Below are 27,065 nucleotides of genomic sequence, written 5' to 3' on the forward strand. Positions count from 1 at the left end.
TGCTTTCAGATGCTGTTTTCAATTATTTGTTGTCATTGTTTCAGTCAGGGGCTGTTTTTAGTCAGCGTTTCATTTTCAGTCACTGTTCACATGTGGTTGAGTTTCCCTCACTCGTTGCTCGTCACCATTTTGTCGTTTTGCATCTTATTTTTGTCATTTTGCGTCTTGTTTTTGTTGTTTTCTGTCTCGTTTTTGACGTTTCATGTCTCCTTTTTGTCATTTTCTCTCTTAGTTTTTGTCATTTTGCATCTTGTTTTTGTTGTTTTGCATTTGTCATTTTCTATTATTTTTGTCGTTTTGCGTCTTGTTTTCGTCATTCGGCGTCTCGTTTTTGTTGTTTTCCGTCTCGTTTTTGTCTTTTTGTGGTCGTTTGTCTTCTCATCCTGTAGATGTTTTTCTGTCTGCAGTCTTTTCCTCTCTACTCTGCTCATCATCAGCAGATGTTTCACCACGATGGATGGATGCTCCTCTGTAAACCTTCTATCTTCTTTTAAATAACTATGAAAGACTTAGAAATTCAACTTTATACTTCCTTTTGTTCTTGAAGGTTGAATTAGACATTTCAGTTTATTTTGACATTTTATCTTCACTGTCCAGGGTTCTAACTCACTGTGGTCCAGGTGTAGAAGTCGGAGGCGTCGGGCAGCGCCATCAGCTCCTGAAACCATCAGAAGAACAAACTCAGGACGGAGCTGAAGGTTGGAAACGTTTAAAGATGGCCGCCGCCACTCACCTGTTGGACTGAACCGTAACACGTCCATCCATCTCCAACGTATTCGTCTTCACAGACACATTTCCACTGAGAGTTGAGGAAGCGGCAGCTGGCCTGAAAACCACAAAACACGACATCAACATACAATAAATAACGGAAAACGGAATGTTTTCATCCTGGCAGACATCAAAGACATCACAGCTTCCCTCCTTGGTTGATTAAATCTGCTAAATTAATCTGTAAAGGTCACCGATCCTGGATCCAGAAAAACCTCCCCAGACCATGATGCTTCCTCCTCCATGTTCACAGCTGACCATCCTTTCTCCTACTAAAGCTTTACCTTCATACTGAGTATTTTCCACAAAAACAAGCAAAACTACCAGAAAAACTACAAAATCTGACTCAAAATCAGCACGAAAACACACAAGCATGCACAAAAACTCACCACAAAGATGATGATAAACCACCACCAAGTCAGTTTTACCTTCATAGTATGAATATTTTCAGAGTTGAAATGGTGAGTCTAAACTTTTTAGATCGCTAAAATATTTATTTAAAAAATTACCACAGAGACCAAATCGCCAAAATTAGCACAAAGAAACACAAAATCACCACAAAGAGGTAAATATACCACATAAAGAGACAAAATTTCCACTGAAAGTTGGAAAATCACCACAAAAAAGTCCAAAACTATCACAAAGAGATGCAAAATCAGCACAATAAAAGCAAAAGAACCACAAAAACAGATACAAATCCACACAAACTGGATCCAAACTACCACAAAAAGAGACTAAATCTCCTCTAAAAGATGTAAATTTACCCCAGAGAACATCTGGTTCTTCTTGTACAGTAACTTTATCAATGATCAGAGTTCTACCTTCAGACTGAGAACATCTCCAGAGTTCCAGCTGTCGGTAGGTCTACTCTAGAACTTTCTCCAGTTGTCGGTAGGTCTACTCTTGAACTTTCTCCAGCTGTCAGTAGGTCTACTCTAGAACTTTCTCCAGCTGTCAGTAGGTCTACTCTAGAACTTTCTCCAGTTGTCGGTAGGTCTACTCTAGAACTTTCTCCAGCTGTCAGTAGGTCTACTTTAGAACTTTCTCCAGCTGTCAGTAGGTCTACTTTAGAACTTTCTCCAGTTGTCGGTAGGTCTACTCTAGAACTTTCTCCAGCTGTCAGTAGGTCTGCTCTAGAACTTTCTCCAGCTGTCAGTAGGTCTACTTTAGAACTTTCTCCAGTTGTCGGTAGGTCTACTCTAGAACTTTCTCCAGGGGATGTTCTGCTTAGGATACGATTATCATTTTCTATGTTCTGAGCCCACCAGGTAGTGTGTATTACACATAATGTATTAAATGTTGTATATAATGAACCCACCAGGTAGTGGCATCCTCCGTTCTCCGTCACGCACTGATTCACAGCTTCACAGTCGTGACCATCGCCTTTATAACCAGATTTACAGCTGCAGTCGCTCTGAGGATTCACAGAAAACACCGAAGAATCACAACAAGAACAAACTGATCAAAAATAAGCGCAGTAAAATATTCAAAGTCTGCAGAATTATCATGTTTATCAAACTAATTAGCTTAAAGTGTTCATGAACATTTATTTCTTGATTTTCTGATTGACGTGAATATTTTTTCCCGAACAATTTCGGTAATATTTTTATTTAATCGGACTGAGTCATTTTAAAAATCAATTTGACAACTTTCTTATCAATTCGAGGCATTTTTAAAATTTAATTTGTTATTTTTTTATTTATTACACTTTTTTTCTGTTAATTTGTGAAATATTTTATCCAATTAAATGCATTTTTATTCAAAGTAGTAATTAAAAGATGATCGGACTATTTTTAAATCAAACAATCAACAAAAAATAATAATAAATAATAGTAATAATAATACATTTTATTTGTAATGCATTTTTCATTTAGGTAAAATCTCAAAGTGCAGCACTAAAGATAAAACAAAACAATCATGTAAAATAATGAAAAATAGAAACTTTGGGGGCATAAATAAAATAAATAAATTTAAGGCATTTAAAAAAAATCTTCAATTATTAGATTTTTCCATCAATTTACACAATGTGTTAATAAATTGTCATTCAAATGACTCATTTTAAAAATAATTTTCAATATTTTTTCAGAAATTTGAGTCATTTTTAAAATAGAATTCATCATTTTAAAACAACCAACCCGTTATTTGATTTAGTAATATTTTAAAACCAACTATTACTTTTATAAATTATTTGTTTCCAAAATTTAGTCTCATAATTAATGAAATAATTTTCTGTTAACTTTCTTTTTTTGAAAACACCTGTCTGGATGTTACCTGTCCTGGTCCTACGTAGATACAGGTGGCGTTGTCATGGCAACCTCCTCTGTTCGGTCCGTTGCAGTTGTTGATTGGCTGACACTCGTCCCCGTCTGGCTTCCATCCGGTCAGACACTGACAGGTGTGTTTACCTGGGCCAGTCTTGATGCATTTGGCCTGCAGGGGGCAGCAAATGGCTCAGAAAACACCCAAACGGCTGCAGGGACTCAGAAATCTGAAATATTAAACTTCCTACGTTGACGCTGCAGCCGCCTCTGAGGGGCGGAGCACAGGGGTCCGCCTCCACACAGGTGATACCGTCGCCTTGGAAACCAGGTTTACAGACACAACTGAAAGAAAGAAAAGGGTCTGCTTGTCATGTCAATGTAAAATTTATTTTGTTCTGCTTTATTCTTCCCTCTTTGTTACCTTTGAGTCTGGATGGTGAAATGATGGGGGCCCGTCCGGGATTAAATGCAAAAATCTGTCTAAAGTGACAAAAAAAATTCCTCCAATATGACTCAAAACTTGTCAAGTATTTCTTAAAATGATTCCAAAATGATTCAAAATGTGTCAAAAATTACCTAAACGTTTCCAAAGCATCTCAAAATCTGTCCAAAATGTCTTAAAATTTGTCCAAAATGGTAAATGGTTGTTTTTATATAGCACTTTTATCCAAAGCGCTTTACGTGATACATCACATTCACCCATTCACACACACTGATGGCGGAGCTGCCATGCAAGGCGCTAACCACGACCCACCAGGAGCAATTAGGGGTTAGGTGTCTTGCTCAGGGACACCTCGACATGAGCTCGACAGGCCGAGGATCAAACCGGCAACCTTCCAGTTACAAGACAGCCACTCTACCCACTGAGCCATGCCGCCCCCTCTGACTCTGAATGCATCAAAAATGACCTAAAGTTTCCAATAACGTCTTGAAACTTTTCTAAATTGTCTCAAAATATGACCAAATTGACTCAAAACTTCTCCAAAGTGCCTTAAAATCAGATCAAAAATTAATCAACACTGGTTTACTATGATCCAAAACTTGTCAAAATTGGCTTAATTTTTTCCAAATTGAATAATGTATTGAAACCTGTCCAAAGTATGAAATCAAACCAATAGCTACTCAAAACTTGTTTAGAATAACTAAAATATGTCAGAAAAGACTTAAAAATCTGTCCAAAGTGATACAAAATTTGTCCAAAAGTACTCAAAACTTGTCAAAAATGAATTAAAATGTATCTAAAATGACTTGAAATGTGTCACACATGACCAAAGTTTCCAAAATGTTTTGAAACTTTTCAGTGTCTCAAAATGTTGACCAAAATGAATGAAAAAAAAATCGAAACTAGTTTAAATGCATGTAAAATGATATAAAATTTGCCCATAAAGACTCAAAATTTCCCAAAATTCATCTTGCATGACTTGAAATCTGCCCAAAGTGACCCAAAAATGGCTGAAAATGATTCAAAATGAGTTAATGACGACCCAAAACTTGTTCAAATTGACGATGGTTTTCCAAAATGACTCAAAATGTGACAAAAGTTTCCAAAATGTCTTAGAATTTCTCCAGTGTCTCTAAAGCAGACCAAAATGCATTTAAAATAGTTCAACTCTACTTTAAATTAGGGCTGCAACTAACGACGCGTCGCCGAATTGTTTGAGCACGATATGTCATCAAAAGCGGAAGTGAGCGCGCAATGCAACAGAAATCAGCGTCCGACCGGAGCGCGGAACAAGGACGGATGTTTAAATGTGTCTAAAATTATCTAAAATTTGCCCATATATACTCAAAATTCGTCCAAAAATTCATCCTCAAAACGTGCAGAATTACCAAAGTTTGTCTAGTGTGACTTCAGACCTGTCCAAGGTGACCCAAAAAGTGTCCAGAATGAGTCAAAACTTGTCAAAATGACCTAAAATTATCCAAAACATCTTGAAATGTAAAAACTGTGCTCATTTTAAGTCTCCCAACCTGACACCTGGTTCTTCCAGTGAACCGTGCCGTCTAGGTCAACCTCCTGCAGGTCAGCCTCCTGCAGGTGAACAACCTCCTGCAGGTCAACTCACCTGAAGAATCCCTGGTCCAACAGGCACTCGGCATGGGCGTGGCAGAACCGGCTGACGATGCCGCAGAACGCCGTCGATCGCTCGCAGAACCGACCGGTGAACCGCGGCAGGCAGGAGTCCGGTTTACAGCGACCGTCGGAGTCTGGACGGTTCTCACACTGACCATGGATGCAGGGACACGCTGAGGACACACAGGTGACATCATAGTTACATCATCATGACATCACGGACGTCACAAAGCCCAACAAAGATCCATTTGTTGGAGGAACAGAACCAATAATGTAAACCCAGTCCTAAGTTACTTCACAACTTAGTCTAAAACCAGTCCAAGACCAAGGCCAAACCAGTTCTAAACCAGTCCAAAATCCAGTCTATTACCGACTCTAGACCGGTCCAAGAGCCAGGGTAAATCTGGTCCAAACCACTCTTAAGTTAGTTCAAAATTAAGTCTGAAATTAGTCCTAAACCAGTCCTAATACCAAGACTAAAATATGTTCTAAACCTTTCCAGAACCAAGCTTGAAACCAGTTCTAAACGGGTCCTAAAACCAAGTCCAAACTAGTTCTAAACCTGTTCTAAATCCAAGCATAAAACCAGTTCTAAACCGGTCCAAACCCAGGCTGAGGACAAACAGGTGAAGTTTTATGGTTACATCGTCATGACATCACAGACACACCTGTGTGACATCACAAACTCGACTCAGACTCACTTCTGTCACAGTTTGGTCCGTATTTGTTGGGGGAGGAACAGTACTGACAGCGAGAACCTCGGAAGTTGGCTTCACAGATACACGTTCCGTTTCCTTCGATTCCTTCCAAACACTGAAATTAAAACAATCAAACAGATCTAATATTTTACTGCACAGTCCAAAAAGTCTTTAAAGGCTCCTATTTCTACCAATTAATAAATGTTTGCAGAAAAAATAAATCTATTTTACCGGTTTAGATGAACCTTTAAAGTTGCAAACATTATTGTTGCTGATTTGTGTTGATGTGATAAAGTTGCATCAACTTCATATTTTCTAGAATTTAAAATCAAATTTCAGAAAAAGTAACCAGATGAAATGTTGAAGCTCACCTGGCCGTGTCCAGAACAGGAAGTCTGATATCCACCTGGACAGGGTCGGCAGTCTGGACCATAGAAACCTTTACAACAAGCTGCAGTCTGAGCACACACAGGTACACACAGGTACGCACAGGTAAACACAGGTACACACAGGTACACACAGGTACACACAGGTAAACACAGGTACACACAGGTAAACACAGGTAAACACAGGTACACACAGGTACACACAGGTAAACACAGGTACACACAGGTAAACACAGGTACACACAGGTAAACACAGGTAAACACAGGTAAACACAGGTACACACAGGTACACACAGGTAAACACAGGTAAACACAGGTAAACACAGGTACACACAGGTAAACACAGGTAAACACAGGTACACACAGGTACACACAGGTACACACAGGTAAACACAGGTACACACAGGTAAACACAGGTAAACACAGGTAAACACAGGTACACACAGGTACACACAGGTAAACACAGGTAAACACAGGTAAACACAGGTACACACAGGTAAACACAGGTAAACACAGGTACACACAGGTACACACAGGTACACACAGGTAAACACAGGTAAACACAGGTAAACACAGGTACACACAGGTAAACACAGGTAAACACAGGTACACACAGGTACACACAGGTACACACAGGTAAACACAGGTAAACACAGGTAAACACAGGTACACACAGGTAAACACAGGTACACACAGGTACACACAGGTAAACACAGGTAAACACAGGTAAACACAGGTACACACAGGTAAACACAGGTAAACACAGGTACGCACAGGTAAACACAGGTACACACAGGTACACACAGGTACACACAGGTACACACAGGTACACACAGGTAAATGTAGGGTAAGTTAGTTTGGGTTATCAAGTCTATTACCAGCTAAAAAAACTGTTCATCAACCAAATCTAAAAGCAATTCAAAACCAGTTCTAAACCAATCCAAAAATTAAAAATAAAACAGTCCAAATCCTCTCCTGAACCAAATCTAAAACGAGTTCTAAACTAGTCATCAAACTAAATCTGAAACTGATTCAAATTCAGTTAAAAAAAAAAAAGTCTAAAACCAGGTCTAAAACCAGGTCTAAAACCAGGTCTAAAGCTACACAACACAATAAGAACAATAACTTTACTTATCCCCCAAGTGAAATTCAATAAATTCAAATAAATTCAAGTCAAGTGTTAAAGCAGTCTAAACCCAGTCTAAACGTAGTCTAAGCCTGGCAGTATTGCGTACCGTTGTGGTCTGGTTGCAGTTGCGTCTGCAGCCTCTCACTGGGATTCTAAACATTCCTGGTCCAGTTTGGACAGAGATGCTGCGAACGCATCCAAAGATGGAGGTTCCCTGGTCAACAGAGGCGGAGCGTTAAATCGGTCCTGATCCGGAGTCAGGATGTGGACGGAGCAGATTTAAAACCAGATTCTTACCGTATAAACTCCAGACGAGCACTGATCCGAAGTCAGTTTAGAGCAGCTCACACAGTCGCCCTGGAAACAAGCGTCAGGTTCAAACACCCAGCAAACCCCAAATAAAAAACGCTGCAGACATCTCCTCTGAAAATCTGGATTTAAATGTGTGAAACCTTCAAATGACACCAAAGAAAAGCATCAGTTCAACGAGCTGGAACATTTATTCCAGGTGTAATGGAGGAAGAAATCACCAAGTGAAATCAAATAGCTTTTTTAAAATCACTTCAACCGAAAAAAAGTAAAAATCCATTAAATCAGTTTTTAAGAAAACTTCAATAAGATGATGTAAAAATGGCTCAAATCAATAGAAAATACAACAAAAAATCAATCAATATTTGAAAAAAATCTTAAAAATTAAAAAACACTGAAAGGAACTAAAAAATATTAAAATTAATAGAAAATGCCTCAAATTTGTAAAGAAATAAACAAATACATTAAAAAAATTACTCAACTGACAGATTGATTAATTTAAAATACACTTGAAAAGAATTGTTAAAAAACACTGGAAAAACTGAAAAATTACCCATATCAATGAATCTTTTCTAAAAATGCATAAAATAAAGAAATAATCCAAATTTATTCTAAAATGACTCTTTTGAATGAAACACTGATCAATTATAACACAAAGTGGTAAAATAATGAAAGAATTGAATAATTAGTTGTCAGAGAGAGACTCAAATTGAATCAGATATGAGTCGAACCAACAGAAAAACGACTGATCAACTGAAGCAGTAAACTTTGACCTCCGTTCCTGACGCTGGACTCACCTGGACGATCTTGGTCTCGGTGACGTCACACCTGTGTGGCAGCACGGGTTCGATGGACGGGGGAATCAACACGCCATCCATCACGTACAGGCGGCCATTTTTAGCCTCCACTGCCACCTCGGTCACCGCCGCCCCGTTCACCAGGATCTGACCCTGAACGGAGAATCAACACATGTTCAGGTAGAAAGACCTGCAGGATGCCGACCACAGGGCTCAGGAAGGATGGAGCTGGTTGGTGCAAAGGTCTGTCAAAAACACTGCAAAACCAGTAAAAGATCAGTATAAAACCAGTCATACCTCAAAACCTGTCCTGAAACCTTTCAAAAAACAGTTCTAAAAATCATCTAATTCCAGTTTTAAATGACCCCTAAAACCTGAATAAACAAAACCAATCTTCAACCAGTTTAAAACCATGATAAAACCCGTCTAAACACACTTCGAAATCAGTCCTAAGACTTGTATAAAATGAGTCCAAAATAATGTCTTAAAACCTCAAAATTAAAACCAGTCCTGAATAAGATCCAAAGTCAGTTTAAAATCAGTCCTAACTCAGCTCTAAGCAAGTCCTAAAACCAGTTCAAGACTCGGATAAAAACATTTTCCTAAATCTGTTTCAAGCCTATCCTAAACAGCTTAAAACCAGTTCTAAAATCTATCATCAGTTCAAAATCATCCCTAAAGCCAATTCAAAACTAAAACCCATAACCAGTCTATAATCACTTGAAGACCAGTCTTAAAATCAGTTCCAAACTAGTCCCAAATAACATCCAAAATCTGTCTATAACCAATCCCAAATAGCTTAAATCCAGCCCTAAAATCAGTCTATGGCAGGTTCAAAATCAGTCCGAAGACAAATTCAAATCTAGTCCAAACTCAGATTAAAACCAGTCCTAAAAAATAGTCCTAAAACCAGGATCAAACCAGCTGATGATCAGACCTAAAATCTGTTCAAAACCAGTGTAAAAGCAGCTCAGAACTAGTCCTAAAAACCATCTAAGACCAGTGTAAAACTAGTCCTAAACCAGCCTGAAACAGACTCAGATTCTGTCTTTTATTGGTTTAAAAGCTCTCCTAATATAACAACCAAAATCAGTCTGGAACCCATCCGAACCAGTCCTAAAACAAGCCTAAAATCTGTGTAAAACCAGTACAAAAACATTCTAAACCAGTGTAAAACCAGCCAAGACCAATCTAGAGCCTGATTCAGATGGATGAATGGTTCAATGGATGGATGAATGGATGGATGGAAGGATCGATGAATGATAGATGGATGAATAGATGGATGGTTTAATGGACGGATGAATGATGGATGGATAGATGGATGAATGTTTGATGGATGGATGGATGGATGGATGGATGGATGGTTTAATGAATGGATGGAAGGATGGATGGATGGATGGATGGATGGTTTGATGGATGGTTTAATGGATGGATGGATGGATGGATGGATGGATGGATGACATGAATAACAGATTTCTTTCTTACGTTCTGCGTGACGTTGATGGTGAGAACCTGGTTGGCCATGGTGGAGATCCTGGGGCTGGACACGGCGCTGTAGACCTCCAGCTTCACACCAGGAACATTAAAGATTAGCTGAAGAACTAACAGGAACGCAGTGATGAGCAGAAGTTGGTACTCACCGAGGTGGATGGGACGATGTGGTTCCTGAGCAGCTCCACCAGTTTGTTGTGACCCTGAAGAGTCAGAATGAAGAACAACTGATCAGTTCAGCAGAGGTATTGATCGGATGGAAGAGTCCTGTTTGTTTGGAGGTTTTTTGTGTTTAGGTGTTGAGTCGTCTTTACTTCATCACTGGTGAGGTACTGCAGGTATCCCTCCAGCATCCCATCAAACGCTGAACTGCTCGGAGCAAAGACGGTGATCGGTCCAGGAAGGTCCATGATGGCATCCAGCTTTGTTTTCTGCAGACGAAACATCAGTTCACTCCTAATATGCAAAGATTCTTCTTTAGATGGAGTTATAGATGTTTGATATGTAGTAATATATAAATGTGTTTCCCAGAGCTGTCTTCAGATTGATCCTAAATGAACGTTTCCTAAATTCATATCCTTCAGCATCACCATCAGAAGGTGTCTGATCCTGCAGCAGAACAGAGAACCCAAACTTACAACCAGAGTCTAGCTGGACTGAAAACCCAAGAAACCTGATCTCTGGTCGGAGTTTAAAACAAGTTTAAAAAGTCCAAAAATAAAGTCAAAAGCAGTCTCAAAAGTAGTCCTAAACATCCAAAACCAGTTGTAAGATTAGCCCAAAAACAGTCTAATGACTAGTCCAAAGCCTACAAACTATTTACACCAATGTTCCAAAGCAAGCCTAAATCTAGTCTAAAACCACTCCTTAAATTAGTCCCGAACCTTTTCCTAAACCAGCCCAAAGTAATTTCCTAAACTAGCCAAAAACCAGTCCTAAACCAAGTCTAAAATTAGTCCAAATCCAGTTCTAAAGCAGCTCCAAAATTGCATGAAAAACAAGTTTAATCAGTTCAAATCCAGCCAAAAATCAGTCCAAGACCAGCAGTCTAAACCAATTTCTAAGAGCAGTCCTAAATCTAGTCCAAAATTAGTCCTAAACCAATTATTAAAAACAGCCTTAAGCCTTAGGGCTGCGCTGGGGGTTCAGGCATTATAGGATCTATAAAGCGTCTTGAGATAATCTGAACTGTAATTGGCCCTGTATAAATAAAATTGAATTAAATCTTAAAACTAGTCTAAAACACCAAAACATGTCTAAAACCATATTAAACCAGGTTCAAAACAAGATCGAAACAATCATAAACCAAATCCAAAACCAGCTTAATGCAAAACCAGTTCCAAACAAGTTAGAAGCCAAGTTTAAGAACAGTCCAAACCAATGTCTAAGAGCAGCCCTAAAGCTAGTCTAAACCCTAAAGCTAGTCTAAACCCTAAAGCTAGTCTAAACCTTCCATGCAGAACTAGTTTTTAAAAAGACTGCAGACTTTACCTCTAATAAGGACTTGAACTTGTCAAATTTTCCATAGTCAGAGATGATTTTCATCAGGTTCTCCTGCAAAAAACATAGCATTGTTGAAGTACTGATGAGATCAATCAATCAATCAATCAATCAATCAATCAATCAATGAGTGGGTATCTGATCACCTCTGGGTTGCTCTCCACGGTGGCCCACACGCTGTCCATCAGCTTATTGATGATGTGGATCATCCCGTTGGACGCCACCACGTCAGACTGGACGATCACACCCTTCTTCTTGCTGCCATGGATACGGATTTTGGTTTGAGAGAACTGGAGTGAAACACGAAGACGAAATGTTGGTGGGAAAGTCTCTAAAATTCCATCTGATGATGAACCGCTGACCATCCGTCAGACATCTGGAGCTGATCTGAGCTGATATTTAAAGACACTAAAGATCTCAGATTAGACGGTTTCTGACATTTTATCATCAGCTGTGAGTGTCAAGTATTTGTTATCCTTGGGGATCTCAGAACCTTTGAGTAACTCTTGAGACCCCTGAAACCTGGAAAATCTAAATCACGTCCAGCCCAAAACCAATCGAAAGCATCTTTAAAAATTTAAAACCTTTCCAAAATCATTTCAAAGTCTGTCCTTATACCTGTCAACCAGTTTACACCCAGACCTAACCCATGTGGGAAACCAGTTCAAGACTAGTCTTAAAATTTGCCTAAAACTAGTACTAAATTCTGGAAATCAAGTCTAAAACCAGTTCAAAACCAGTCCTAAGACTTGTCTCCAACCAGTCCAAGACCAGTCCAAAACTTTGTTGATAAGTAGTCCAAAAATCTAGAGTCTAGTCTCAAACCAGTTCATAACTAGCCCTGTGGAAAATCTCAATCATCTCTCGTCCAAAACCAATCTAAAACAAGTTCAACTTTCAACCAGTTCAAGGTCTGTCCTTGTACCTGTTATAATCCAGTTCACACCCAGTCCTGACCTCTGTCTAAAACAATCCAAGACCAGTCCTATGACTTGTCTAAAACTAGTCCTAAAATCTAGAATCTAGTCTAAAAGCAGTTCATAACTAGTCCTGAAACCTGATTAAATCAGTTCAAGACGAGTCTTATGCCTTGTCTAAAACCAGTGCATAGTAATGCTCCTTACAGGTCTAAAACACATCCAGAACTACTCTTAAAATGTGTCTGAAACCAATTCTGAACTTTCCTAAATATAAATCTAAAACCAAGTTTAAAGTCAGTCCAAAAAATGTCCGAACAAGTCCTAAAACGTGTCTACATCATATCTAGAACACGTCCAAAACCAGGTCTGATGATATTATAAACTAGTTTGATCCTAAAACAACCCTGAGAATTGTTTAACACTACTTAAAGACCAGCCTTAAAACCAGTCTAAAACCAGTTTAAGACCAGTCCTAAAACTAGTCTGATACAAGTCATAGAAACAGGTCAAAATCCTTCCAAACGCAGTCCTTTACCAGTCCAAAAAATGTCTAAAACCAGTTCAAGACCAGTCCAGAATAAAATGTAAAGTAAAACCAAGCTCAGGAATGAGTTGTAAACTAAGTCTGCATCAGCCTAAAACTGGTCTTAAAACCCATCCTAACCCAAATCCTTAACCAGAAGAATTTCTCCATGTAATGAAGTTTGTTGTTCTAACTCTGCAGAAGAAGGTGGTTCCGTCTCACCCCGTCTGACGTGTCCACCTCAGCTGATTTTCCAGTCAGAGTGTAGAAGACGTCCGTTGTCTTCAGAGTGTCAAGGGGCATCACCCCGGCAACCAGGTGCATCCTACAGCGGTACTGAGCTTTGGACACGTCAGCCATCAGAGTTCTCACCTGGAAAACACACAACGGTGCACCTGAAACACCTGGAACCTGAAAATTAAAAACTAGAAACCAGAAACCTTGAATTTGGAACCTGGAACCTAGAACTTAAAAACTAGACATCTGAAACCTGGAACCTCAAATGTGGACCCGCAACCCTGAAATCTGAAAATCTGGAACCGGAAACCTGAAAATCTGACACTTAAAACCTAAAACTTGAAATCTGGAACCTAGAACCTTAAACCCGAATCCTAAAATCTAAAACCAGCATTTTGTGTTGTGAAAAGAACTGTTCCAAGATAGAACCTGGTCAGCAGGTCACTGGTTCTCACCGATGTTCCTCTGAAGCCTTTATTGGTCGGGACAAAAATGGTAAATGGACCCAAGTTCTGCAGAGACCACGACAGAGAATCTGAAAGCACAGAAACAGAACCAAAAAAGAACCCATTTGGTGCTTTAAAAAACCATTAAAAATTATTCCTTCAAGCACCATAAACTTAGCCTAGCCGCGCTAGACAACCCACGGCAATGAATTTAATTCTCTCCCAGGGTGGGTCGAGTTACCCTCCATAAGGCTCGAGGCTGGATGCTCCTAAAACTGGCCGGACCAATCACCATGAAGTGTAGAGTCAGAAGGCGGGCGTAACTAAGTGACGACAGAGGCGTGACGATTCTGACAGAAACAACCGGAAACAACTAGCCTAGCCGCGCTAGACAACCCACGGCAACGAATTTAATTCTCTGCCAGGGTCGACAACAAAAACGACAACAGTCGTTGAGCTCCATTAGCACCGACTCTGAATAATCTTTCTGTCAACATGTCTGTAATATACTTCAGCTTCACCCATTGACTGTATAAATAAGGCTTCACCGAACTCCCGCATCCTCTGATTTCCGGCGCTCTAGGAGCCTATTCGTTGCACTGATTGGTTGTCTACCGACCCAATTGCTGCAGAGTGATTTGATAGACAAACTTTTAGCCCGCCTCCCTCCCTGTCGAGCGTCCCTAGACCCTTGTGTCTTCACAGCATGGGTCTAGCACGGCTAGGCTACCATAAACTGTGACCTTTAGTAAAAACAGCTTCATATTCGACTGTTCTACTTCCAACAAACAGTAGAACAGTAGAATAGAACAGACATAGTTCCGTCTCTCGGAATGAACGGTTCTGGTACCAAACAGAGTGATGGCGTTGCTCAGCTGACCGCTCCACTGTCCTCCAGGTTCCGTGTTCAGGTCGATCAGACGCTGCATGATGTTCCCGTAGCACACCTTACCGTTACCAAGGTAACCCTGCAGACAGGTGCACCTGACGGGCAGAACGACCGGTGAGAACAGGTTCCGTACGGTTCACTGAACACTCAGCAGAGAAAACAGTAGATTACTGACTGCACTTGTCCAGGTTCCACGGTGCTGCAGTTGGCGTTCTTGTGGCAGGAATCCGGTTTGCAGGATTCTTTGAGGACGCAGCTGCTGTTAGACGACAAGTCGAAGCCTGGGAGGCATTCACAGTGGGACTGAAACAGAACCAGACGGAGAACACGGAACCAGACTGAAAACAGAACCAGACGAAGAACACGGAACCAGACTGAAAACAGAACCAGGCGGAGAACATGGAACCAGACTGAAAACAGAACCAGACAAAGAACACGGAACCAGATGGAGAACACGGAACCAGACTGAAAACATGGAACCAGACTGAAAACAGAACCAGACTGAAAACAGAATCGGTTCTTGTTCCTGTTCTTGAACCTGATCTTGTTCCTGATCTGGTTTGTGCTCCTGATCCCAGTCCTGTTCCTAATGCTGATCTGGTTCCTGGTCTAAATGATGTTCAAGTTCTTGATCCTGATCTCAGTCAGGATCTTGATCCTGGTTCTGTCCCTGATTATGATCTTGGTCGGGTTCTTAATCCTAATCTTGATCCTGACTGTGATTGTGGTTCTAGATGCCATTAAGAAAGTTTTACTGGATTGTAGAGATTGTTAAGAAGGTTCTGGGGACCTGGTAAAAATCTAAAACAACCTAAGAGGTTCTATTGTTTGTTTTGGAAATAATTGGGCTCTATAACGGGTTCTACTGAGCCTAAGGGCCATTGAAAGGGTTCTAGGTTCCTGGTCAAGTTCTAGACCAACCTAAATGGTTCCAAGGTTATTTTAGTATATTCTACTGGTTCCTAGAGGTCAATAAGGAGGTTCTACTGTACGGATCCACTTCTGTAGCAACCTGTAGCAGGTCTTTAAAAACCTAGGGGGGTCTGTACATCCATATTTAGGTTCTTTGGAGGATTATACTGATTTGTCAGGTCACTTAGAAGGTTCTGGGGTTCTGTTCAAGTTCTAGAGAAAGACAGTCTATACAGTATAAAAATCCACTTTTACTTTTATTTCTGTTTCTTTTTTGCATCTGTAAATAACTTTCTAAATCTGTCTTAACCTGTGACTTCTGCTGCTGCTAAGCTAATTGGCCCGTCGTTCTAATCCAGATCTGGTTCTGGCTCACTGGGACCGTACCTTCCCCGGTCCATCGTAGACGCAGCGGGTCGACTGGGTGTCACAGCCTCCCTGGTTGGTCTGACAGGGATCCACCGCCATGCAGACCCGTCCGTCGCCGCTGTAGCCCTGGTTGCAGGTGCACTGGTGCTGGTTCGGTCCGGTGTGGACGCAGGTGGCTTGGACATGGCAGACCCGCTGGAGACACGGGTTTATGGCTGACCAGAACACAGAACAGCAGCTTAATTTAAAGTCACATTTCAGTATAAAATCTCCTTTAAGTTCCAGTTCCCCCAGTGGTCCAAACTCAGGGGCCCAAGAAGCCCCAGAACCCCATGTGCTGCAGCCCAACCACGTCCCCCTGCAACCCCAAAGTCCCTCAGCAATCCAAGGTTCCTCAGGTGCCAAAGGTCCCAAACCTTAGCAAACTGATAGGGAATAATCTAAAAAAGTCAACGTTTATTCGGATTTAACTAAATCTGAGTGTTGGAACAAAACTTTTCTTTCACATTTAAAATAAAAATCAGCCATAGAGTTGCTTAACGTGACAAATGAATAAAAACTCACACAAACACCGATCTCCTGATTTCTGGTATCCAGGTAAACACTGACACACCAGCTGTCCCGTGAGAGCTTCTTCCATACAGCGAGAGTTCTGCTGGCAGCTGAGAGCCGCACAGGCAGGCAACTCTGAAACACACGACAGGTGAGCAGGAAACAGGTGAGCGGGAAACAGGTTAGCAAGAAACAGGTTAGCAACAAACAGGTTAGCAACAAACAGGTTAGCGGGAAACAGGTGAGCGGGAAACAGGTTAGCAACAAACAGGTTAGTAACAAACAGGTTAGCAACAAACAGGTTAGCAACAAACAGGTTAGCAACAAACAGGTGAGCGGGAAACAGGTTAGCGGGAAACAGGTTAGCAACAAACAGGTTAGCAACAAACAGGTTAGCAACAAACAGGTTAGCGGGAAACAGGTTAGCAACAAACAGGTTAGTAACAAACAGGTTAGCAACAAACAGGTTAGCAACAAACAGGTTAGCAACAAACAGGTGAGCAGGAAACAGGTGAGCGGGAAACAGGTGAGCGGGAAACAGGTTAGCAACAAACAGGTTAGCGAGAAACAGGTGAGCGAGAAACAGGTGAGCGGGAAACAGGTTAGCAACAAACAGGTTAGCAACAAACAGGTTAGTAACAAACAGGTTAGTAACAAACAGGTTAGCAACAAACAGGTTAGCAACAAACAGGTTAGCAACAAACAGGTTAGCAACAAACAGGTGAGCAGGAAACAGGTGAGCGGGAAACAGGTTAGCGGGAAACAGGTTAGCAACAAACAGGTTAGCGAGAAACAGGTGAGCGAGAAACAGGTGAGCGGGAAACAGGTTAGCAACAAACAGGTTAGCAACAAACAGGTTAGCGAGAAACAGGTGAGCGAGAAACAGGTGAGCGGGAAACAGGTTAGCAACAAACAGGTTAGCGAGAAACAGGTGAGCGGGAAACAGGTTAGCAACAAACAGGTTAGCAACAAACAGGTTAGCGGGAAACAGGTGAGCGGGAAACAGGTTAGCAAGAAACAGGTAACATCCAACAGGAACAAGGACCAGGTAAAGCAGAAGGAAAGGTCATGGAAACAGAAAACAAGATACAATGTACAGGTAACATTACAGGTAAAAAGGTAAAAGAATCCAGAAAATAAAGCCAAAAGGTAACAGGTAAGAATTACAGGTAAAGGTGAAAAATTGCATGCAAGAAGCAACAGCAACAAAAAGTAAAAAAAACTGTTAAAAAACAAGACAGGTAACAAACACAAATGATGCAGGTACCAGGTAATGAAAAAAAAACACAAAAACTTTCCAAGAAACAACCAACAGGTTACAGAACCTGGGCAGGTGTACAAAAAAAAACAACAACACAGGTAGTGCACGGAGGTGAAGGTAAACAGGTACCAGACACAGGTGAGATAGTACAGGTCACGAACAATACAGGTATCAGGTGAGATTGTAAGTACAGGTGACAAGCAGCAGGTATACTAGGTAGCAGGGTGTTACAGACAGGTAATGGAACCAGAAACAGGTATAAAGACACTACAGGTAACTGAAACAGGAAGACAAAGTAAAAAGGTAACAGAGAGAAAACAACCAAAACACAGACAGGTAGTGGACTGAGGTGAAGGTACACAGGTACCAGACACAGGTAAAAGGTACAGGTACAGGTGAAAGGTGCATACAGGTAGTCATAGTTACAACAAAGCAACAGAACCTGTAACTCACAGTACAGGTACCAGGTGTGATTGTAAGAACAGGTAAGCAAAAGGTAGTAAAGACAAACAGAACTGGAAACAGAATATAAGTGAGAAATGGTAAACAGGTAAGGAAACCAGCAACAGGTAAGGAAACCAGGTGTCATCACAGGTAAGAAGACAACAGATTCAGGAAGGTAAAGTAAAAAAGTAACAGAGAGAAAAACAGAGCAGGTGGAGCTACCTGTTCAGGTAACAGCTCACCTTGTTCACAGGTGGGACCTTTGTATCCGGAGAAACAGGTGCATCGACCGTTACCTGTCAGTCCAGAATCACATAGACCGTGGACACACGAGCAGACTGCAGAACAGAAGAACAAATGGGTCAGAACCCACCTGTAGCGACTGGTTCTAGTACTAGAACCAGCCGTGGTTCCAATAGTTCCAGGTAAACGATGTGAAGTTACCTGAGCTGCAGGTGGGTCCGTACCGACCAGGTGCACAATCCTCACAGGCGGTTCCTGCAAAGCCCACCTGAACCACAAACAACATGAGTGCATCCTCGCTTAACGTTCTAAAGTTCTCCAAAGAGTTCTAAGGGCTTGTAGAGGCAGTTGAGAAGTGGTTCTGGATACGTTCTAGACCAGGCTAGATGGGACAATGGGTCCTTCAGGAGATTCTGCCAGTCCTGCTCCTGGTTCTAGATGATATTAAGATGGTTCTACTAGTTTGTAGAGATTGTTGAGAAGATTCTAGGGACCCGGCAAAGTTCTAAAATAGGTTCCATGAGTCCTTTAGGAAATTATTGGGCCCTATAAAGGGTTCTACTGAGTTTAAGGGTCATTAAAGAGGTTCTAGTGTCCTGGTCAAGTTCTAAAGCAACCTAAAAGGTTCTAAGTTTATTTAAGAGGATTCTACTGTCTCAATAGCTGGCGTTCTACTGGCGTTCTACTGGTGTTCTACGGGCGTTCTACTGGCGTTCTACTGGCGTTCTACTGGTGTTCTACTGGCGTTCTACTGGTGTTCTACATGGGTTCTACTGGTTTCTCGAGGTCAATGAGAAGGTTCTAGGGTTCCGATCCACTTCTGTAATGACCTCGGAGGGTCTATACGTCCTTTGGGAAATAATTAGGCAAGTAAGAGGATTCTACTGACTTATTGGGTCATTGAGAAGGTTCTAGGGTTCTGTTCATGTTCTACAGAAACCTACAAGGTACATATGGTACAAATACTGACTTTTACTTAGTTTTTATTTCTGCTTCATTAATTTACGCTTATAAATAACTTTCTAAATCTGTCTTCAAGCTAATTTAGCGTCCATTGCAAACAAAAGTGTGTATTAGTGTGTTCAGGTGTGTGATGTCAGCAGCTGTGTGATGTCAGCAGCTGTGTGATGTCAGCAGCTGTGTGATGTCAGCAGCTGTGTGATGTCAGCAGGTGTGTGATGTCAGCAGGTGTGTGATGTCAGCAGCTGTGTGATGTCAGCAGCTGTGTGATGTCAGCAGCTGTGTGATGTCAGCAGCTGTGTGATGTCAGCAGGTGTGTGATGTCAGCAGCTGTGTGATGTCTGCAGGTGTGTGATGTCAGCAGGTGTGTGATGTCAGCAGGTGTGTGATGTCAGCAGCTGTGTGATGTCAGCAGCTGTGTGATGTCAGCAGCTGTGTGATGTCAGCAGGTGTGTGATGTCAGCAGCTGTGTGATGTCAGCAGCTGTGTGATGTCAGCAGCTGTGTGATGTCAGCAGCTGTGTGATGTCAGCAGGTGTGTGATGTCAGCAGCTGTGTGATGTCTGCAGGTGTGTGACGTCACCTGGCAGCTGCAGGTTCCGTTGCCTCCCAGTCCTTCAGAACAGACTCCTCTACCGCTGCACGGTTTGTCGGCCCGATCCGGACACTCTGAAACACATTGAGGGCTGGTTAACAGAACGTTGCTGCAGCGTTGTTTTTCGGTTCTCTATGAGGAACCTGCCCCCTCCATTCTTCCTTCCTGCCTCTCATCTCTCTCTTATCTCGTCGTGTCCTCACTTCTGTTTCCTCCTCGTCTTCCTGAACAAACCAACCTTCAGAACAGCCACATGAACTTTGGTTTACAGTAGAAGCTGCTGGTTTCCATCACAGAGCTGACTGTTAGCACACCGAGCCTCACAGAAATATGTGTCGACACAACTAAACTGTTTCCTGATGAGTCCATGTGACGTAGAAAAGTGGTGTGAAAAGAACATCTCACTTAGAAAGGAACCTAGATTAGTTACCATGAAACGTTTTAGAAGATAGACCTGGTAAACCTTCATTCTGTTCTTTAGCAAACAAACACCTGCAGACATGATAGATGAGTAGCTTTAACTGTGTTACACTGTAAAAATAAATGGTTAGCACGTTTAACAGTTTGTCTCAATCTTTTTCAGTTCTGGCAACTTCTGATGAAATTATGTTCAACCAACAAACTACGTGAACAGCGTGATAATGGTGATAAAACTAGCTGGGAGGGATGGATAAAGATGCTAAAGGGGATAAAACTGCTTCATTCAAGTTGTGAATTTGTATAAAACTGCATAGGGAATGAAGATTTAAGGTACTAAAGGTGGTGAAACTACATGCAGAAGGATGATTCAAGGTGCTAATGGAGATTAAACTGCCTGGGGAGGGATGAATCAGGCTGTGAATAGATGTAAAACTGCTTGGGAAGTCAAGGTGATAACGGTGATAAAGTTGCACGGGGAGAGATGATTCAAGGTGTCAAGAAATGTGAAACTGTCTGTTGAAGGATGACTTCATGTTTAAAAAAAACTGCCTGGGGAGGAATTAATCAAATGGATGTAACACTGCCTTGGGAAAATGACACAAGGTGGTAATGGAGGTAGAACTATTGAGGAAGATGGACTCAAGGTGTTAAAGGTGGTGAAACTGCCTGGGGAGGGATGAACAAATGTGCTAATGGAGATTAAACTGCCAGGGTAAACTACTGTAAAACTACCTGGAGCAGAACAAAATCAGAGTGTTGAGTTGCAAGCGGATGGATAAAACAAGGTTTAAATGGTGGCAAAACTGCCTGGGGAAGGATCATTGAAGGTATTAAATATGCTAAAACCTGAGAATACATGAATCAAAGTTTAAATAGTGGTGGAACTGCCTAGGAAGGGGCGATTCAAGCTGTGAAAGGACTTTAAAATACCCAGGGAGAGATGACTCAAGGTGTTAATGGTGCTGAAACTGCCTGAGGAGGGATAAACCAAGCCGTGAACGGACAATAAACGACCTATGATGAACAAGTCAAGCTGGAAGTTGATGTTGAACTGCTGAATGATGGATGCACCAAGGTTTGAATGGTGGTAACTGCCTGGGGAAGCACAAATCAAGGCACAAACTGTTGTAAAACTGCCTGGGGACAGGTGATTTGAGGTGTAAAAGGATTTTAAACTACCCAGGAAGAGAAGGTGTTAATGACGTCAAAACTGCCTGGAGAAGAACAAACAAGAGGTTTATTGTTGTGAAACTGTGTTAATGGTAGCAAAATTACAGGGGAGGGGCAAACAAAGATGAATCTGCTTGGGGAGGGATGAGTCGGACATTAAACTACCTAGAATGAATAAATCAAGCTGGGAGTTGTTAAACTGCTGGGTGATGGGTGAATCAAGGTTTTAATGGTGGCAGAACTGCCAGGAGAAGCACAAATCAAGACATGAATTGTTGTAAAACTGCCTGGGGAGGGTTAAATAAAGATTAGAATTGCAGTGTAACTTGGGGATACACGCATCAAAGTTTGAATTCTGGGGAACTTGCCTGGGGAGAGATGATTTAAGGCATCAAAAGTGGTGACTTTAGGGTTGGAATAACTACCTTGGACTGCTCACCAGTTAGTTAGAACTGAGGAAGATTCTTGAATGAACATCTTTAAGAACCAAGAACAAGTCCAGCTGCTTCTGCTGAAGACTTTTCATGGGCTGGATGACTGAGAATCTCACAGTTTTCTGGAGTCTTCAGTTCTAAAACCAGCAGTACACGTGACCACGCTGTAAAACCTCAGATTCAACTCGATGCTCAGAGCAGAGCTGGTGAATCCATGATGGATTCTCCCTTCACTGGCTTTCAGTTGCAGCCAGAATCAAAACATTTACAAGAACGGCCCCAGCCTACCTGGATTCCCTGATCCAGGTCTACTCCCCTTCACGCCCACTTCGCTCTGCATGTGAGAGACGCCTGGTGCAAATGGTGGAACAAACTACCAAACTCTGTGCGTTCTGCTGAGTCCCTTTCTACTTTTAAGAGACAATTGAAGACTCAGTTGTTCAGAGAACACCTAGGTACTTAATCTGACTCCACTTTAGGGGTAGAATAAGTCAGGTGGTCCAAAACCCAGCACTTATTTAGTGCTGACAAAGTTTTAAAAAAAGGGGACGGGGGGTGGTTAGTAATTCTTCTGGAACTTGAATCAGTATTTTGTCAGCTCTGTTTATCTTCTGCTCGGTGTTTTTCTCTGAACATGTGGAAGCCATCGATCGGACGGTTTTCTGTCCGGCTGTGCAGCTCCACATGCGACCGTCAGCAGATTTGCGTCCTGCTGACTGCGACTCTGCAGGGAGGAAGGAAGTCCTGATTCCTGCATCCTGGTGACTCCGGTCACCTGGAAACCTCCAGCAGTTTGCTCTGGAGGAAGAAGATCCTCTGTGCTGCCTGATAAACTGCTGATCTGCTGCTCTGATAGTCGGACACAGAGACGCTAAGTAGCCTCAAACTTCTGCAGAAGTAACAGAAAACTACCAAACATGTGAAGTAAAGTAACTCTAACTGTGTTTAAACCTTCACCAGTCTGACAGCTCTTCGTCATTACTGAGCTGCTTTAATACAGACTTTTGGTTTTATCTGTAAATACCAACAACAGAAACTGAAGAAAACAGCTTCCTCTGTGGTGCTTAGCAATAAATAAATCTTGAAGCTGCCCAGTCATTAGCATTTAAAGCTGTCTGACACTAAGAAGAACACCTTTTTTGTCCTTCTGTTCTCCGGTGCTCAGTTTCATGAGTTCATGATTGGAAAAAAATAGGCCACATGGTTCCATTAACAGCTGTGGAAAATCACTTCAAATTGTTAAATGTATGATTTGATGCAGGATAGAAAAATGTCAGATTCCTAAATTCACACAGTTCTGATCCAGTTCTGAAGAGCTGAACCCTGAAAATTAACCTTTGTATGATATCAGCATTGGTGTGAACGAACAAACCTGGATGATCTGGAATAGCATAGCACAGCTTAGGACAGTATAGCATAGCACAGCTTAGGACAGTATAGCATAGCATAGAACAGTATAGCATAGCATAGCATAGTATAGGACAGCATAGCATAGGACAGTATAGTATTGTACAGTATGGCTTAGCATGCCATAAAATAGCATAGTTAACATTTGCTGTTACTACCAACAACACAAACCTGGATGATCTTACAGAATGGTCTGATTCTGTCATTTTATTTATCAGTTTTTGTGTCACTATGTGTAAATGTTCCACCAGAACATTCTCTGTCTCTATTTTGTGGTAAATATATTTCTTAGCTCTGCCCAGGTCAACCATGATTGGTTTAAAGAAGCACAAACCAGTCTGAGTGTTCCTTCTGCTGTAGATGATTAATGATGAGGAGAAGCAGAACGTTCTACATAGTTCTGCTATGTTCTGGTACTGACCCATGCAGTCTGGACCCCAGTATCCTGGACAGCAGCTCTGCACTTCCTGTTCCTTGTAGCACTCGAAGGAGCAGCCGCTGAGGGCCAGTTGCATGCTGGGAGTTTTGATGTAGTACCTGCAGCAGAGCAGCTCAGAGTAAATATTCAGAATGCTTTCAAACTGAACCTTCACTATCACATCTGCTCTCATAGAAACAAACTAACCAAAGTCTGGTGTAAAACTCAGATTTGTCTAAATTATATAGCGTAGCATAGCATAGCATAATATAGCATAGCATAGTATAGTATAGCATGGCAAAGCATAGCATAACATTGCATAGTACATTATAGCATAGCATAGCATAGTATAGCGTGGCAAAGCATAACATAGCATAACATGACATAACATAGTATAGCATAGCATAGTATAGTATAGTATAGTATTGTATAGCATAGCATAGCATAGCATCATATTGTATCATGTAGTATAGTTTAGTATAGAATAATATAGCATAATATAACATAGCAGAGTATAGTATAGCATATCATAGTGTAGAATATAGCATAGCATAACATAGCATAGCATAGCACAGTATAGGAGAGTACAGAACAGGAGAGTATAGCACGGCATGACAAAGCACAATATAGCATAGGATAGCATAGCATAATATACAGTATAGAACAGAATAGCATAGCATAGCATAATATAGCATATCATAGAATATTATAGATAAGTATAGCAAAGCATCATATATTTATTTTAAGTGTAATTTTTTTCATTTTCCATCTCGTTTTGCTCCTTTAGTCTCACTCAGTGATAGCAACCTAAAAGTGTTGTTATGTTGTGCTATTATGTTGTTGTGTTGTGTTGTTGTGTCATTGTATTGTGTTGTCATGTTGTTGTTGTTGTTGTTGTTGTTGTATTGTGTTGTTGTTGTTGTGTTGTGTGGTTTCTTACTTGCAGCCGGGGCCAGCAGACTGAGGCGTGGGCCTGAATCCTGCTGGACAGGGGAACAACACGGTGATGCTGCAGGAGTGACAGGAAGTCCGAGTCCTCAGAACCGTGGAGTTGGAGCAGAAGTTCTAGAAGAACAGACATCATGAGAACCTTCAGTGGTTCCATCCAGCAGAACCGCTGCTTTATGGAGACGTTAACGTTTCTCTTTCCCTGTTTGATCATTTTAGAATCGTTTTATTTTTCTTTGTCAGTCAGTTTTAGTTTTTAAAGTCAGATTTTCTCTTTGCTTTTTTAAAAAATATTCTGTTTATGTGACTAAATGTGACCTAAAGTTTGCATCTTTCTGTGATTTATTTAGAATAAAACATGGATTTTAACTGTTTTCATATTATATTAGTTGTTTTCTGATTGTTTTAATTAAATACATTTCACTGTATTTTCTTTTGGCTCAGCTTTTTTGGTTTCATATTTGATCAGTTTTTCTGCTTTACTGTTTGAGATTTTGTTTATTTATGCATTTATTCATATTCATCTTGTTCAGCACTTTAAAGGTTTAAACTCTATAAATAAACTTTTTATTTACTGATGATCTACTTCTATGCTATAAAATAAAGTTTATTATCATTATTCTTTAGGGATTTTTTAAAAAAGCAAAATAAAGTAAAAATAAACAAATAAAAAAAGGTCAGATTTTGTTTTTCCGCTTCCTTCCAGACCATAATAATCTTTTAAATCCATCCCATTATTTATGACGTTCTCTGTTTGTTCTGCAGCAGCAGAAACAGGAAACACAGGAATGAGTTTAATGACGGCTGCTGTTATCTGCTGCTTCTGATCCACCCAGAGAACGCCCAGAGAACGCTGACAGAACGCCCAGAGAACGCTGACAGAACGCCCAGAGAACGCTCAGAGAACGCTGACAGAACGCTCAGAGAACGCTGACAGAACGCCCAGAGAACGCTCAGAGAACGCTGACAGAACGCCCAGAGAACGCTGACAGAACGCCCAGAGAACGCTGACAGAACACCCAGAGAACGCTGACAGAACGCCCAGAGAACGCTGACAGAACGCCCAGAGAACGCTGACAGAACGCTCAGAGAACGCTGACAGAACGCCCAGAGAACGCTCAGAGAACGCTGACAGAACGCCCAGAGAACGCTGACAGAACGCCCAGAGAACGCTGACAGAACACCCAGAGAACGCTGACAGAACGCCCAGAGAACGCTGACAGAACGCCCAGAGAACGCTGACAGAACGCCCAGAGAACGCTCAGAGAACGCTGACAGAACGCCCAGAGAACGCTGACAGAACGCTCAGAGAACGCTCAGAGAACGCTCAGAGAACGCCCAGAGAACGCTGACAGAACGCTCAGAGAACGCTCAGAGAACGCTGACAGAACGCCCAGAGAACGCTGACAGAACGCCCAGAGAACGCTCAGAGAACGCTGACAGAACGCCCAGAGAACGCTCAGAGAACGCTGACAGAACGCCCAGAGAACGCTGACAGAACGCCCAGAGAACGCTCAGAGAACGCTGACAGAACGCTGACAGAACGCCCAGAGAACGCTGACAGAACGCTGACAGAACGCTGACAGAACGCCCAGAGAACGCTCAGAGAACGCTGACAGAACGCCCAGAGAACGCTGACAGAACGCCCAGAGAACGCTCAGAGAACGCTGACAGAACGCCCAGAGAACGCTCAGAGAACGCTGACAGAACGCCCAGAGAACGCTGACAGAACGCCCAGAGAACGCTCAGAGAACGCTGACAGAACGCTGACAGAACGCCCAGAGAACGCTGACAGAACGCTGACAGAACGCTGACAGAACGCCCAGAGAACGCTCAGAGAACGCTGACAGAACGCCCAGAGAACGCTGACAGAACGCCCAGAGAACGCTCAGAGAACGCTGACAGAACGCTGACAGAACGCCCAGAGAACGCTCAGAGAACGCTGACAGAACGCCCAGAGAACACTGACAGAACGCCCAGAGAACGCTGACAGAACGCCCAGAGAACGCTCAGAGAACGCTGACAGAACGCTGACAGAACGCTCAGAGAACGCTGACAGAACGCTCAGAGAACGCTCAGAGAACGCTGACAGAACGCTGACAGAACGCCCAGAGAACGCTCAGAGAACGCTGACAGAACGCTGACAGAACGCTCAGAGAACGCTGACAGAACGCTCAGAGAACGCTGACAGAACGCTCAGAGAACGCTCAGAGAACGCTGACAGAACGCTGACAGAACGCCCAGAGAACGCTGACAGAACACCCAGAGAACGCTGACAGAACGCTCAGAGAACGCTGACAGAACGCTCAGAGAACGCTCAGAGAACCAGCAGAGCACTCGTCTGTAAAACCTGCAGAGGAACGTGTTGGATCCAAAACTCTTCATTTCCTGCTTGAAACTGATGAAGCTTTAACTCCTGATCTGCAGCTTCCAGCTCGTCTCCCTTATTTATTTATTTATTTATTTATTTATTATTATTTATCATTTATTTATTTCATGTTTAAA

At 41.9% G+C, this 27,065-nt stretch overlaps 1 protein-coding gene across 2 annotated transcripts in view; it reads right to left on the reverse strand.

Annotated features, from left to right (window-relative positions):
* stab2 (stabilin 2) overlaps nucleotides 1-27,065 on the reverse strand; it is a 51,719-nt gene that overhangs the window by 23,381 nt on the left and 1,273 nt on the right. Inside the window, exons 2-28 of one of the 2 annotated variants that reach the window (XM_022212641.2) lie at nucleotides 24,553-24,677; nucleotides 23,616-23,731; nucleotides 19,752-19,837; nucleotides 18,411-18,477; nucleotides 18,209-18,304; nucleotides 16,274-16,396; nucleotides 15,728-15,924; nucleotides 14,604-14,731; nucleotides 14,390-14,523; nucleotides 13,549-13,628; nucleotides 13,079-13,228; nucleotides 11,560-11,703; nucleotides 11,405-11,467; nucleotides 10,228-10,344; nucleotides 10,063-10,116; nucleotides 9,908-9,988; nucleotides 8,423-8,575; nucleotides 7,614-7,673; nucleotides 7,423-7,530; nucleotides 6,173-6,259; nucleotides 5,805-5,916; nucleotides 5,096-5,276; nucleotides 3,278-3,371; nucleotides 3,040-3,198; nucleotides 2,087-2,182; nucleotides 734-826; nucleotides 611-658 (exon numbers count right to left, since the gene is read on the reverse strand). In XM_022212641.2, the coding sequence (XP_022068333.2) occupies nucleotides 611-658; nucleotides 734-826; nucleotides 2,087-2,182; nucleotides 3,040-3,198; nucleotides 3,278-3,371; nucleotides 5,096-5,276; nucleotides 5,805-5,916; nucleotides 6,173-6,259; nucleotides 7,423-7,530; nucleotides 7,614-7,673; nucleotides 8,423-8,575; nucleotides 9,908-9,988; nucleotides 10,063-10,116; nucleotides 10,228-10,344; nucleotides 11,405-11,467; nucleotides 11,560-11,703; nucleotides 13,079-13,228; nucleotides 13,549-13,628; nucleotides 14,390-14,523; nucleotides 14,604-14,731; nucleotides 15,728-15,924; nucleotides 16,274-16,396; nucleotides 18,209-18,304; nucleotides 18,411-18,477; nucleotides 19,752-19,837; nucleotides 23,616-23,731; nucleotides 24,553-24,677 (2,952 nt within the window). Of the gene's footprint in view, nucleotides 1-610; nucleotides 659-733; nucleotides 827-2,086; nucleotides 2,183-3,039; nucleotides 3,199-3,277; nucleotides 3,372-5,095; nucleotides 5,277-5,804; nucleotides 5,917-6,172; nucleotides 6,260-7,422; nucleotides 7,531-7,613; nucleotides 7,674-8,422; nucleotides 8,576-9,907; nucleotides 9,989-10,062; nucleotides 10,117-10,227; nucleotides 10,345-11,404; nucleotides 11,468-11,559; nucleotides 11,704-13,078; nucleotides 13,229-13,548; nucleotides 13,629-14,389; nucleotides 14,524-14,603; nucleotides 14,732-15,727; nucleotides 15,925-16,273; nucleotides 16,397-18,208; nucleotides 18,305-18,410; nucleotides 18,478-19,751; nucleotides 19,838-23,615; nucleotides 23,732-24,552; nucleotides 24,678-27,065 lie in introns of those variants that run through there. The other variant, XM_051955246.1, reaches the window with a different exon arrangement.

This window comes from Acanthochromis polyacanthus, chromosome 1 (assembly GCF_021347895.1).
Source record: "Acanthochromis polyacanthus isolate Apoly-LR-REF ecotype Palm Island chromosome 1, KAUST_Apoly_ChrSc, whole genome shotgun sequence".
In the NCBI taxonomy this organism is placed as follows: Eukaryota; Metazoa; Chordata; class Actinopteri; family Pomacentridae; genus Acanthochromis; species Acanthochromis polyacanthus.